The sequence below is a fragment of the Seriola aureovittata genome, chromosome 19 (genome assembly GCF_021018895.1).
Source record: "Seriola aureovittata isolate HTS-2021-v1 ecotype China chromosome 19, ASM2101889v1, whole genome shotgun sequence".
NCBI lineage: Eukaryota > Metazoa > Chordata > Actinopteri > Carangiformes > Carangidae > Seriola > Seriola aureovittata.
Window position 1 is genome coordinate 6541660 of NC_079382.1, and position 15184 is coordinate 6556843.

General features: G+C 40.8%; 1 protein-coding gene across 1 annotated transcript; it reads left to right on the top strand.

The window, feature by feature from the left end:
- The first annotated feature begins 107 nt into the window (after positions 1-107).
- Positions 108-11256, top strand: selenoi (selenoprotein I). The gene is made up of 10 exons (XM_056404758.1): positions 108-303; positions 2593-2661; positions 3237-3345; positions 5144-5218; positions 6421-6683; positions 6778-6886; positions 6968-7016; positions 7107-7287; positions 7519-7698; positions 7866-11256. The coding sequence occupies exons 1-10, from the start codon at positions 247-249 to the stop codon at positions 7971-7973; spliced, it is 1200 nt and encodes a 399-aa protein (XP_056260733.1). The 5' UTR covers positions 108-246; the 3' UTR covers positions 7974-11256.
- The last annotated feature ends 3928 nt before the right edge of the window (positions 11257-15184 follow it).

Here is a 15184-nt window from a genome sequence, read left to right on the forward strand (position 1 = left end):
TTTGGAGCCAGTCGAGAGATTGTCATTATGTTTTTCGTCATTCTTTTATCATTGTCATCCAAGCCGGGGGCGGCGGTAGTAAGCTACGGTTAGCTTGAGTGTTTGCACTCTGTAGGAGTGGTCCAAATGTTTCGACATCACCTCACCCGGCGTGAACGAAAGCGGCTAAGATAGATGGTACTTCGACTCGGCAGCTAACGTTGGGAATTTGCACTTCCACAGGAAGAGATATTCATCTATACCACCATGGCTCTTTACGAATATGTCACTCAGGATCAACTTGCGGGCTTTGACAAATACAAGGTATGATTAATAGACTGTAATACCATGTTAGCAGTTAGCCATTGAGCCGTGTGTGTGTGTGTGTGTGTGTGTGTGTGTGTGTGTGTGTGTGTGTGTGTGTGTGTGTGTGTGTGTGTGTGTGTGTGTGTGTGTGTGTGTGTGTGTGTGTGTGTGTGTGTGAGTGAGTGAGTGTGAGCGCGCGCATGTGCGTGTGTGTGTTTCACAGCTAGCTGTCACGATCTGCAGGGTGCTCGCCTCCCAAAGAGTGTGTGAAGGTAGCCAGAATTAGCTAAAATCATACCGGATGCTGATAACGTTTACCCTAAAAAATAAAAGTGTTAATGGCCTGTCTTAGATGTTGTTAGTAACTGTAAATCTTCTATGCTGTTGTCACAATAATTTTGTTGTTCATGGGGTTAGTTTCAGTAACCATTGATTGAATAGTGTTCAAATTTGGGGTCAGCAATCTAAGAGAACCGTTAGAGTTGGAAAAGAGTTTTTGATCATCAGTTCAGCAGTCACGCGTGTGCCCGAACATATAAGCACTATACACACTACTTAAAGTCTGCTGAATAAACCAACCCTTTAGTATTTCACATATATGTGTGTAGTGTCCGTTTGAGAGGTCTGTGCGGGGGACAATGTTGATGAGTATTATTTATTTTGAAAGTGGTGGCCGGAAGTGTAATTGTTTACTTGGCTGTACTTGACATAGGCGCAGATGTGCTAATAGTTAGCTAACGGCTCCCTCTCTTTGCCTGTTTGACTATTAAATAAGGCTTTACCAAAATGTTTTAACACATTTCAAAGATCTACTGACTGTCTCCTTTTTGTGTAGAATGATAGGTCTTTAATGTGATATTGTTATGCTATTATCACAGCCACAAAAGAGTAAGAAGCTAAGTAGCTACTGTAATGGTGAAGTGAGGGGAAACCACTCAACATGAACCAGTGGACTGATGGGGAACAGAGACGGGGCCTGACAAGTGAAATCACTCTTAGAGGCAGTTCAGTGACCCTACAGTTGTGTTTTTAAAAGGTTTCTTTGAACAGTACCATCTTCCTCTGTTTGTCACACCAACATTTTAGTGTTAACTTAATTGCCATAAAGCTGAGCATCAGTGTGGTAATACACGAAGGCAATGCAGGACTGAAAGAGGAGTGACAGTTATTTAAAGGATCTCAAAAGACAATTCAGTATTGATAAGGGGACATAATTTGACATGGTAATTGTACATGTATTGGTTTATCAGTATCCCTGAAGTTTACAGACAAAGAATCCAAGTTATATGATATAAGCTATGTATTCTGATATACAAATGTTTTGATGTGTGATGTGTCTATATTTATTCATTTTCCTGGTCATGTTCTTTATCCTTAAACGACTCAAACAAAGGTCACTCAGTTTCTCTTTAACACCTTCTCCTTTGATTACTGTGGGAATCTAATCCCTTGGGTTTTTTATCATGAAAGGCCTTTTTCCAATAATTGCTTTTTAATTGGCTCAATCTAAGTGTTGGCTACTGTGCCCCAAGCATTAGTTCCTGGAGGAGAGCGGAGGATGACAAATGACAGTGAATGAAAGGATTGTGGCTCTCTATGACATGGTGCTTGTTTTTTTCAAACGGTGCACAAATGTGCCCTGACACAAGCATGCAAGTGGAAAGCACATGAGAGCAGAGGACTGTTCTACTGATTTTCTTGCTCTTTTTTTCATGCAATCATTCATCTTTCTGCTTCTCACTTACTTTGTCACACTTAACACTTAGTGCAGTGCCACCTTCCTTGGTGTGAGAGCAACTTGTGTCTCTGTCAATGTGCTTCTGTGCTTTTCATTTGTATAGTCATGTTTGTACTACACTGTCTGTCTTTGCGTATGCAGTGATGAGTGATCACATTGTTTATTTTTGTTGAGTTGTGGAAAACATTTTTTTGATATTACATAACATCATGACTTAATTCACAATGGACATTGTAAAGGAGGTGTTCTAGTTTTGTCAACTTTAAAGTAATCTGTGATTATTTATTGTGAAAATTAAAATCATCTGTACGCACCTCTTAAATTGTATGAACTCTAGTGCAGATAAATTACACTGTAGCACGCACACTTGTTCATCATGCCTGGATAAAGTTACAAAGACTGGCATCAGGTTAGTTTTGATCTGCATGAGGACAGGCTACTAAAATTATCCAGTGAACAAGTTACATGTGAGGCCATATGGTCTTTGTTTATAAACGCTGATTTATTTGCAATCAAATATAAAAAATGGGTGAATGATTATCATTGACAAATCATGTGTCTCTTTGCAGTACAGCGCAGTGGACTCCAATCCCCTGTCTATCTATGTCATGCACCCTTTCTGGAACTTTGTCGTGAAGGTAAGACAGACCTGTTCAACTCGATCTGTGTGTGTGTGTCTGTGTGTGTGTGTGTGTGTGTGTGTGTGTGCGCGCGCTGCATCATTAATGAGGTTTCAAACTGTCCACTGTGATACAGTAACAACACAGCCTTACACAACCCCTCCTTCTTCTTTGTGTCTGTGTCAGAACACATCAGTCTCTGATTGTAAAGGTCTGTTCTGGACTGTGGAGATAGTGTGTTGTTTTGAAACCAGTCTTGTACCTTGTAACACACACAAGCTGTTCGTCTTTTAGATAAATGGGCCCTTTTCTTTTTTAAACAGCTTGTTTAAGCACTGATATATTTATTTACTTATATGCACCAAGCCTTTATTATTTATTATTATATATTTACAAATCTGACACTCATTTTAAGAAATTCATGTTCCATAAAATCCTCACTGCCTAACAGATATGTAACTGCCCATAATGTGTGACAAAAATAATTACTGTCTCATTATGTAATCAGTGTTATTATTAGGGCGAGAAGACTGTATTTAAGAGCTGTGACATGTTAATTAAATGTTTTTCATTATCTTTTTGTCTTTGTCCAGTTTCTACCGACATGGTTGGCTCCAAACCTCATTACATTCACAGGTTTCATGTTCCTCGTGTTGAACTTCCTTATGTTGGCCTTCTACGACTTTGACTTCACTGCCTCTGGTAGGTCCTCTGTACCACTTGTCACTTGTCATTTCCTTCTTTCCTTTCCTTTTTCAGAGGCTTGTAACTTTGTTTATGAAAGGCAAAGTCCATCACTTACTGAAACATGAGCGCCTGTGATGGGGCAGGGTGATCACTAACCCATGACACCCTACGCAAACACACACACACTAAACTACCACTGTTGTGTATGTATGTACAACAGAATCTCTAGAACATCAACAAAGACTGACGCATAACTCTTAAAGATACTGTACTTTATCATGCCTTTGTCTCTACTTACGTTTTGCACAGATAGGTGAACATAAACACATAAAGTAAACACACACAGACATGACTCTACAGTCAATATGACCTCTGGTCAAAATGACACACAACATATTTGTGCAATATCACTGAAATGTTAACTCATTCAAAACTGTGTCATCTTACAGTAACTGTATTATTTCTAGGTTGAAGTGTAGTCTATTTTGTTATAATTAAAAACAAACGGGTTAGATGGACTGCATTGAAGACACAGACCCCAAAGTACAACCTTAACACAACAAAAGTCAGTTTACCTCTTATCACTGTAACAGAAGGGAGTTTTCCTGTGACTTCCAGTTGAGGCTAAGAGCATGAAAAAGGATATAAAATAATCAGTGAACACCACAGATTCCTCAGATTTGGTCTGGGTTGTGAGTCATGCAATATGGCTCCACAATGGAAGAAAATACCTGACAGAAACTTCACAAATATGCACGAGTAGGCGACTGAACACAAGCTGGAACACAGTTGTTGCAGTAGTTAGGAGGTACAGGAGGAGCCATACTGCCAATAAAAAAAGGCACTGTGGCACCACACACAATTTGATATTTATGAAACCTTGCATTGAACCACAAATGATAAGAGCGTCTGACTTGGCACAAGGCTTATCTCTAGAAACCGGTGCTTCAGTGGCTGATCAGACAGTGAGAAGGACACTGTATGAAGTCAACCTTCTATAGGTGGCGTTCAAAGAAGAAAACCACCAAAAGAGGCCTGATGACTTCTGGCGGCACTTTGTTTAGATCAGATGGAGTCCAGCGTGTTCAGCTGGAGTACCACAGTGACTGCATAGTGTCATGTTTCAGACTGTGAAACATGGAGGTGGGAATGTGCTGATATGGAGCTGCATTAGTGAAAGAGGAGATGACATTTATAAATGGCACAATGAATGCAAGTTTGTACCCAAATACTGAATGAAAGAATGACTCCCAGTCTCAAGAAGCTTGGAGATGAACTTTCCAAGATGACAGTATCCCAAACACAGTGCAAAAATCACACAAGAGTTTGTAAAGAAGGAAAAAAAGTGAGAACTAGTGGACTATTTTTAAGCAGAAGGTAGAGCAACAAAACCCCTCCAGCACAGAGCCGCTGAGAAGAATCATCCATGACAAAAGGCAGAACATCTCTCCGCAGATTTGTGCAAGACTGGTATCATCCATGCCCAGGAGGATTGGATCTGCCAACAAAAATAAAAGACAGACATACAAAACATTAAATGAACAACAGACTTCAATAATGAAGGGTGTATTGACTAGTTTATTCTTACATATGGACCTTTCATTATAGTTTAATTTAAAGTCAAACATTTCTGTTTTTCAAATTAATTGGCTTCCTTCTTCTTAACTGTATTAAATGGAGATGATTTGTGATTTCTACACATTTTAGCGATGACCAGTGACCAGAGGTGTACTCAGTTTTGTTTTGTGGTATACTGTGCCTTTCCATTTTCCTCTGTGTGGTATGATGAATATTTACATTATTTATGTCTCAGCTGCAGGACATGAACACGTGCCCAGTTGGGTCTGGGTCGCTGCAGGGATCTTCAACTTCTTGGCCTATACACTCGGTGAGTCCTAAACCCCCGTGACCCTCCATGTGTTAGTGTTTCTCTCTCTGACTTTTTGAGAGGCTCAAGGGGAATTCTTCCAGTGCAGTGGCTCTCAAGAGCATAAAGCTATCAAACTATATTCATAACTGGTAAAAGGGGGAGGATATTGTGGTCTGCGTGTAACATCCTGGAGACATGGATATATTTCATTTGTTCAGTGATTATTTTTCCTCAGATAAACTAATGCCTGTTAAAATGTAGTTGCTGTGTTAATGAAGGAGATACGGTCATATAGTTCTTGCATCAGGTAAATCCAGATACCAATATCAACAGAATGCCACATTATCAGTCAGCAGAGTCATCATTGACAGTATGGGTGTGCATGGAGCTTTTGTTGTCAAGGTACTAAAATGAATACATGGGTGGAGAGTTTCCAAGTGGATAAATCTGCGAGTGTGGAATTTGATCTGCTTCATTCATACTGTAGCATCCTGAGACACCTTCAGCTGACTGTACACAATCAATATTAAGTTGAATGTTTTGCATTTAGTTTGATCAACCGAGCTTAAACGGAGCAATAAGCCTGATTTGGACGTCATCAGGAGGTTGTTGTTTTTAGCAGGACTTCACAAAGACTGAAGTTTTTAAGCTTGTTGTAATTACATTGGAAGTGCAATGCATACACATAACACGCTCACTGACAGAGCCAAATTCACCTAGTTCATAGACTGTTAGTCAGTGAATCTAACTACAGTCATATCCATACAGATTTATTTGACTGCGAAATTCCGTCTCTGTTTGTTTGTGTGTAGACGTGTACTCTGTGAACCGGACTGAGGTCCGTTTAAAATCCCGCCGAACATTTTATGATCCATTGAAATAAAACAACTTTCCATACAGTGGTTTTTTATTTATTTATTTTATTTTATTTTTTTTTATGAGGATGTGTTTTCAGAACACTTCTATGTGTGGATGAAATGAGTGCGGCTCAGATCAGAGGTTGTGACAGAGACTTCAGTGGTGGGAAGAAGGAATGTGGCTCTTTTCAAAGACTTTGTGCAGTTATGTGAGTGTGGGCAGCAGCTTTGGCTCAAGTGTGAAACATGTAAAAAAAGAAAGCAAAAGAACATCTTTAGCACTTTGTATGTTTGTGTCTTTGTATAAATACTCACATAAACATGTTGTGTATGTAATGATCAGTGCCTCTTTGTTGCGTTTAGATGGTGTTGATGGTAAACAGGCGCGTCGCACCAACTCCTCCACACCACTGGGGGAGCTTTTTGACCACGGCCTGGACAGCTGGGCCTGCATCTTCTTCGTGGCCACCGTATACTCCATATTTGGGCGTGGCGAGAGCGGTGTGGGTGTGGCCACGTTGTATTACATCCTGTGGGTGGTGCTGTTCTCCTTCATCCTGTCTCACTGGGAGAAATATAACACTGGCATCTTGTTTCTGCCCTGGGGATACGACATCAGCCAAGTGGTAATGATGTACACAAACACTTACATTCATTCACATTAACATAAACATACCAGCCTTCTAATGACTGGACGTCTGCTGTCTCATCTCCTTCCAGACCATCTCCCTTGTTTACTTGGTCACTGCTGTGGTCGGTGTGGAAACTTGGTACCAGCCGATCCTGTTTCACTTCCTCTATAGAGACCTTTTCACTTTCATGATCATCGGTGAGCTGTGATTGGTCAATCTGAAAACGCTCTTTCACTTTGCTGAAGCAGCTGCATTAATTCATGTTTGTTGCTTTCCAGCTTGTTCCTTCACTGTGACCTTACCCATGAGCCTCTACAACGTCCTGAAGTAAGTTCCATTTTCATCAGCGTTTTATTTATAGTCGTCGTATTATTTTCGCCCAGTGCGCTGAACTTTTCTCTCCGTGTGGTATGGCAGGGCTTACCGCGGCAACACTCTGAAACACAGCAGCCTGTACGAAGCTTTCCTGCCCTTCCTCTCTCCCGTCCTCCTCTTCGTCTTGTCCACCATTTGGGTGGTGTACTCTCCATCTAACATCATCGAGCTGCAGCCCAGGATCTTCTACCTCATGGTGGGGACAGCATTCGCTAATGTCACGGTGAGAGTCTGCTGATTGTTTACACACACACACACACACACACACACACACACACACACACACACACACACACACACACACACACACACACACACACACACACACACACACACACACACACACACACACACACACACACACACACACACACACACACACACACACACACACACACACACACAAACCGCAACTTGTTGCCATAACATATTTATGTTTGTGTTTATCCTGCAGTGTAAACTGATCGTGTGTCAGATGAGTAACACACGATGCCAGGCGCTGAGCTGGTTGTTGCTCCCCATGTTGGTGGTGGTGTTGGTAGCGGTCACAGGGGTGGCCGGCAACGAGACGCTGCTGCTGTATCTGTGGACAGCCGCTGTCATACTAGCACACATACACTACGGCGTATCAGTGGTAAGGTCACACATGCGGATTATTAACTTTTTGGATTTCCCTTATAAGTGTTTTTAATGAGCCTGGAGTCCAGAACGAAAGGCAGAATTCCTTGTTTTAGTTTGGTGCTGATAAATGTTTGAAATTACAATGAGATATAAAATAATGTTGTGCTTTTCCATTGGTAGGTACAACAGCTCAGCAGCCACTTCAACATCTTCGCCTTCTCCCTGAAGAAGCCCAACAGTGACTGACAGGAGGAGGAACGAATCGGCTTGAAAGGAGCGGAGGTTTAAGCTCCTCCCCTCCTCTACTCTACCGACACTTCACTCTCATCACGACGGAAACTTCATCCCCTCCCCTCCATCCATGAGGATGCCGCAAATGGAATGGACTATGGCCCTCTTTTCCACTGTCTCCAAACACACAAAAGATACAACACGCACACCCATCCCTAAACCAACCAACCAAACTCCGGTCTCGGCGATGGGGCGGGCCCAGGGGCTCTGGCTTCCGTCATTGGTGATTGGCTAACTTGGTTGAGCCAATGAGGTGCAATTGTTTCCTACGGAAATGTGCTTCAGTCGTGAGGACAGGAGCCCAGACGAGCCATGCAAACATACACACACACATGAACACACATATTCTGCTTCCTGCAGATAATTTATATCTTGTGGCAAGTACAATAGAAACAGAGCCACACACACACACAGTTGCACTCACATAGTATTATGAATGTATAATATGCCTTGGGGAAGCGCCATTTCAGTTTATTGCATTAACAGGAATGCCTAAAGTAGTGCTGTTTCAACTTAACCAAACCTCTGAACTCTGGCCACATGTGGCTAAAACATCCACAGCTGTGTCCAAAGTTTAAAGGTTCATTCACCTGTTTGTCATCGGATGATTTTCAGTTGGAAATCTCAGTGATATATGTTAATAACTATATATATACTGTATATGTTAAGGGGTTTGGGGCATTTTATTTTCAAGGAAATGAAACTTAAAAAAAAACAAAACAATGATTGGTCCTGTAAAACATTGTATAAACTTCCCTCTAATTAATTCCACATTCAGCTCTGTAATGACCGAGCTGAATATTGACCAACTAGGGCAAGAATTGACCAGGGTAACCTCTGACTTTTTGAACTCTACTAACCTTTGACCTCTGTCTGAGCACTGGCCTCCCAGCTCTCCCTACCCTCTGAGGTGTCGTGTCTTCATGCTGATTCGCTCTGTTTTTGTTTTGTTTTTTTACATTTCTTTTTTATATACATTCAGTGGAATTATTTGTTGGTCTGTTGCCATGGCAATGGTGTGTGTGGTTTAGTTGCGCAGCGCTTGAATGAAGAGTGTGTCCAAAAACCATAAATGGAGCGGACTCACTCTGAAGGAACAAGCTGTTGCACAGGACACCGCAAACGCCACAACACCACCTGGTGTCAAACCCTCCTGCTATCTCACACACACACACACACACACACACACACATACACACACATACATATACACATATACACACACACACATACATTTATACACACACACACATACACATATACACACACACACACACACACATACGGTTTTCACACCTTTGATACTGTCTGTAGAAAAAACTTGTGTATTATTGTTTGTTTTTTCAATCTGTTAAACACTGTTACTCTGTGTGATTCATGTTTCCATGGTGAGGATGGATAGTCAGTAGTGACTGCAACCGTGACTTGGCTTCTCATCAAGCTGGTTTTCACTGCACAGCCAAATAAGATGAGAAATTCTGTTTTTGTTTTTTGTTTTTTTCATATTACAACATAGACAGTTTGTCAGTGTTCTTGCAGTTTGGGGAAATGCGCTTAAGTGGTTCTGGCCTTGTTGTTGAAAAGTCAAGAGTCATGTCTATCTGTCAGGACATTTACCAAGAAAAGATAAGAAAAGTCCCAGCTCCACTCAAGAGTTTGACAATTCAAGCTTGGCCTGATTGAAACCTAAATGAGCAATGTGGAGGGGACACTTGGGTTTCCAGTTACATTTTCAAACCCTGATGCTCAACCAAACTGGAGAAACTAGTCCACAGAGGCTGGTGGGGCTCTGGTTTACATGTCTCGCCTCACTTTCACTGGAAAAAAAAAAACAAAACAGGTGGATCAGATGTACTGCGGTTTCACTGTTCATAAAGTAAACATCTTAAAATAAACCTGAATAACAACTGTTAGTAAAACCTTGTGCTTGCCTTGTGAATGGCAAGTTCATTTTTGAGTTAACTGACTGAACATGAAGTCTGAATGTGAATGTTCAGTCACAGAAAAAAAAAAAAGGTTCAAAGGAAACATCAGATACACTGGGGCAAAATGTAAAAATATCTTTAATTTTAGATTTGCTTATGCGTTTTTTTTATCACATGCAGAACTTTTGTACATAAACTGTTATTGAGCAACAGTGAACATGTCTGGGAGGAACAAAAAAAAAAAAATCCAACTCTACTGCCATAATACCCAGCAAAGTAGTCCATGTTGATTTCCAGTATCTCTGCACTGCAACTGGGTAAAGCTTGTACGCAGCCATAAGCACATTATTATAGTTGAGATTTGATTTGATTTGATTTGATTTGATGAGCCCTTTTTAGGGAACCCCCCCCCCACATATGTGACTGTGGAGACCATAGATTGTAGTGACGTGACAACAACTGACTGTGAGATTTTACCACCAAAACTTGTTTTTCTGGTGGGTAAATGCACTGTCTGGGTATGTGCAGACATTGTGTACTGTTAATGTATGGATGTATACTCTGTATGTGTGGATATCTGTGTAAATACATACATTATTTCTTCATTTTTATTTTATTATGGTTTTTTGTTTTTGTTTTTGTTTTTTTTTTAAATGGGGTTTTGTTATTCTGGTAGGCCGATTTCTCCAAACACTTAACAGGTGAACTGGTGGACCAGGAGACGATGCCCATCAGCAGTGCTCTTACTGTCAGATCCAAACCCTGTGAGGCTGCAAAACTGTCCAGGTAGCACTTCCTACATCTGACAACGGTTTTTTGAACAATTTTCGTCTCTGCTGCTCTGCTTGCTGATTGGATCGTCCTTCAGGTCGAAACTCTGGGATAGTTTGGAGGCTGTCAACACTACAAACAATGCTAAATGCAACGAGGCATTTCATATCATTATTAGAAAAATAATCTGTCAGCAGGGTGAGACAAACTGTGCCATTTAAAGAAACAAGCTCTAGGCAGAACATTGAGAAAAAACGTTAAAAGAAACAAGTCTCTCTTCTCTTCCAGCTGGCAGATAAAGTCCTTAGTTCCTTTTTAAAATCAGACTTTCATTTTCACAGCTACTTTTCTGGGCATTTTTTGTAGTGTGCTCCTCAGCGTTACTCACCACTTTCTAGAACAAACTTTCTTAATTCTCCCCCTGGATCAATGAACCAAGCTGTTGAAATTGTGACTAAGTTGTTGTATAATGCTGCTCTGGCAAACACTCCAGGGCTTCAGTGTGGCTACTTGTGATGTTGTATTTAACCAGTGAAAGAAAGGACTGTCCAGAAAAAAAATAAAAGTGAATTTTTCGTTAACCACGTTACTGTGTCAGAAGCAGAAACTTCTGTGATAGTTTTTAAAAGGTGGAATAAAGCTTAAGTTCCTTTAATATCCACTAGGAGCCAGCACAGAGCAGCTATGAGCTTTACGTACTCTGTGTTTTGACCGCTTGAGTCATTTATTTCTTCACTGTAAACATCACCTGTGCCATGGTAAGAGTGTTCTTCAATCGGGTACCATGAAGTTTCTAACACACGCCTTATAAAAAGCCTTAAGCTTGCAGCTACATTAACATTAACTACCACACACCTATCCAACAAAACCTCACACTTTCCCACCAAAATGAGGCGCTGGTATCAACACACACCTCCCACAAACTTAAAGTGCTCATTCCAAAATCAAAAGCATCTATCTCACCTCCGGTTTGAAGCATATGTAGCAACACATGCTCCAACAGCATAAAAACTCAATAATTCACAAATATGTATGTGAATACCCATTCAAAGTACAAATGGAAGCATAATAGAAACCTGTAAAAAAAAAAGCAAACATTTCAATACTTATCAAACTGTTAAAAACTGAAAGATGGTGTGTATTTACTCAGTTGGCAGATTTCATCAAGTGAGGGACAGCACTTCAGTTTCGGTGCAGTAGGAGACCTAGGTGTTATTACGAAGTACATCTATTCAATAAGTTCAAGGAGTCGCTATCATATAAGCACTTACTGTGTTCTTAAGCTTCAGGGAGGGAAAGGTGTTTCAATGTCAAAATTGAATTGAGTTGAGTTTGGAGAAATAATTTGGTTTTATAGGTAAAAACAAACCACTATGCTTACATCAAACCAGCTGTCCAGTCATGTAGAAGTATGAGGACAATTCAACAAATTAACATGCACTACATATAGCCTCCAGCAGATGGAGCTGTAGATCAATACATGTTGTAGCCTGCGTGGTTTTCTACTGGTTGCTATAGCTGAGGACTACAGGGTGGAGAATCACTAACATAGTGTATCTGCACACATTTCCCTCTGAAGTGACGTTCCCAGGTAACACCACAGTTGCCATTTCATAGTCTTCTCCACAGTGTAAACAACAAACTGTATGTGCTGAACTCAACACCTCTGACTCATGTGGCTCTGCTCTCTGTTACAGACTTCATTAGTAATTGATTGTCTCCTCGCCTGCAAGTTTGTCTGGCAGGAAAAGCTTGTGTGTGTCTGTGTGCGCGTGTGTTTGTTTTTATCATCTTTGCACTCACAGCAACTCTTAAAACCTTCTGGGCATCATATGCGAGACATTTGGGATGGAGTGTTGACTCAGAGTGAGTGAAAACTTTCAAACAGAGAAAAATCTGAAATCCTTGAATAGTCGTTAAGAGAAAGTGCCAGAAAACATCAAAGGCGGACGCTGTATGGTGGGTTTGTCTTTAATAACGGCTTGTATATCACGGAGTCAGTATGTTGAGAGTGGAGGCCCAGCATGTCTGTCTTGGATCGGCCTTCTATTGTGAATGTGTAGGTGGTGAGTTCTGCCTGTCAAAACAGCTGGCAGCACGTCATGACGGCCGCTTATCTTGACGGGATCTTTTTCATCCAGAAATATGACTCTCATCGAGCAATGATTCATCCAAACAATGTCCTGTGAGCAAGCCAGAGGGTTGCTCGTCCATTAAATATGTGATCCACCTCTTTGTCTGGGAACAGCCTAATGCAGCTTTGGAGTGGTGTAAAATGTTTGTGTGACTTAAGGCCCGCTGTGCAATTATTCGGCAGCACTTTGGGGGATAAATGTCAATGGATATTCTGTACATTTCAGTTTCACTGTTTTTTGTCTAATTCACATGTCCTCTATATATCCACACTAGGGAAATTTTATTTGTTTTGAGTCCAAAATTTTTTTGTCCTTAATGGAGTAAACCACCAAAACTCTGTATTCTGTATTAAACAGTTATAGTCTTCAGCTTTGAAATACCTCTAAAAAGTCTGAAACTTTCACTGAGGACGACAGCTGTAGTGGATTCACAAAAGTTACAATGGATTCAAACAGTGACCAAGTTTAACTGTGAAAAGAAGAAAAGAAAAGAAAAGAAAAGAAAAGAAAAGAAAAGAAAAGAAAAGAAAAAGAAATTAACCTCTTTGAAGGATTTATAAATTGCACTAGGTTATTAAATCATTTACTAAGTTATTAGTTTTTTCTTATAAACTCTCCTTTATAAGAAAGTATTACATCATACATAGAAAAAACTTCCAAATTATCTACCTCTTGGCTAACTGGACTAAGATTTGTTCTTAAAAGACATATTTGTAAGTTTTGCTATTGCTATGTAGCCAAAAGTAGCATTAAAAGCTGTTTCAGGTCAGCATCTTCAGCATCAAACTTCATTCCCTTACTCACCAAGAGCTGTCTCCAGCACTGGAAAGCAACACCAGTGTTAACTCTTGTCTCTATCACGTCTTTTCTTCTTCTGAAGTTAGCGCGCTAACCAGCTAGCCCTGGCCCACACATGACATAACATGTGACATGACGCTGCTCAGAGAACATATTATTATCTCTTGTCTGTAAATGCAACGATGTCTGAAGCTTTTGTCAAGTGACAATCACCACCACCCGCTCCCAGCAAGAAACCACATTCGATGGTAGAGAAAATGTACAAATAGCCCCTTTAAAGCCACACTACAACATGAAAATGTCTGACTTTGGTGGCCTCAGTGGTAAAAATCAAAATATAATATCTATTTTTAATATTTTGTCTCAGCAGTTAGGGCACACCCACTAAACTGACATTTTATGCAAAACATCATGAATAAACTTGGCAGAGTTTGACAGGAAAACCAGATCTAACTACCAAGATAAAGGTCCCTGTTTTGTAATAACCTGACTTCTTTTTACATGTCAGCCTGCTGTGAAGGTTAAGCTCCTATGTGTTGATGTTAAAGTGACACAGTGTCCCTCTGGTCAAGGCGTCTTTTAGTGAATTGGCTGGTGTTGATCTTGAACTGACAGTTAATCAGATGTGGCATCAATTAAACAGTGTTCGGCTCGGGTTGCTGCCCTGCGGTACTGGACGTTTTGTGCGCTGCTGACCCCCGTGACTCGTATACAGACACACACTGGGATGGCGAGCAGCCGGAGACGAGTTAACCACCGCGCCACCCTGGACCGATCCCCCTGCGAGATGATGCTCAATTATGAATGACCATCATTAGAAACCAGACACGCCAGAACACAGACTTGCCCAGACTGACAAACACACACACACACACACACACACACACACACACACACACACACACACACACACACACACACACACACACACACACACACACACACACACACACACACACAGTGATGGACACAGCGATTATTCTCAGAGACACCCAAGACTATTGAAGTGCTAATGGGGTAACACCATCCATTTCAATCCATAACCAGTGCACCTGTAACCCCTGTGGCCTCAGGGTGACCATCAGTATACATTTTCCATATCAGTGTGATTATTATCAAATTAAAATCAGTGTCAAATTATGATATTAATCCAAACTTATTATGTTTCATGGCAAAATCATTTAATTTGAGGAAACTGAATTGTGGTTTATCAGACAGTAACAATATGGCATTCCTGTGTACTGTGTCTGGAAGTTGATGTTGGGGTCAGGTGCACATTCATTCCTTTGTCTCGGCTCTTGATCCTGCATTTGTTCTATGAAAGCACAAACACAAAGGACATATCTCTCATCAGTCATTAGAATAGGGATTAAGCGACTATACATCAAAATGATGGCATAGACAGTCATTCATCCACAAGCAGCGTTTCAGCTTTCAGAGTGGAATCTGGGTATGTCAGTTTTCAGTGTGTTTCACTTCTGCCACATCTCTATTGTCTCTGTTCACTTTCTCTTCCCTTTTTTTTTAAACATGATAGCAGCACCTGGCTCTATGACAATGTGTCATGGTAATGTTTGGT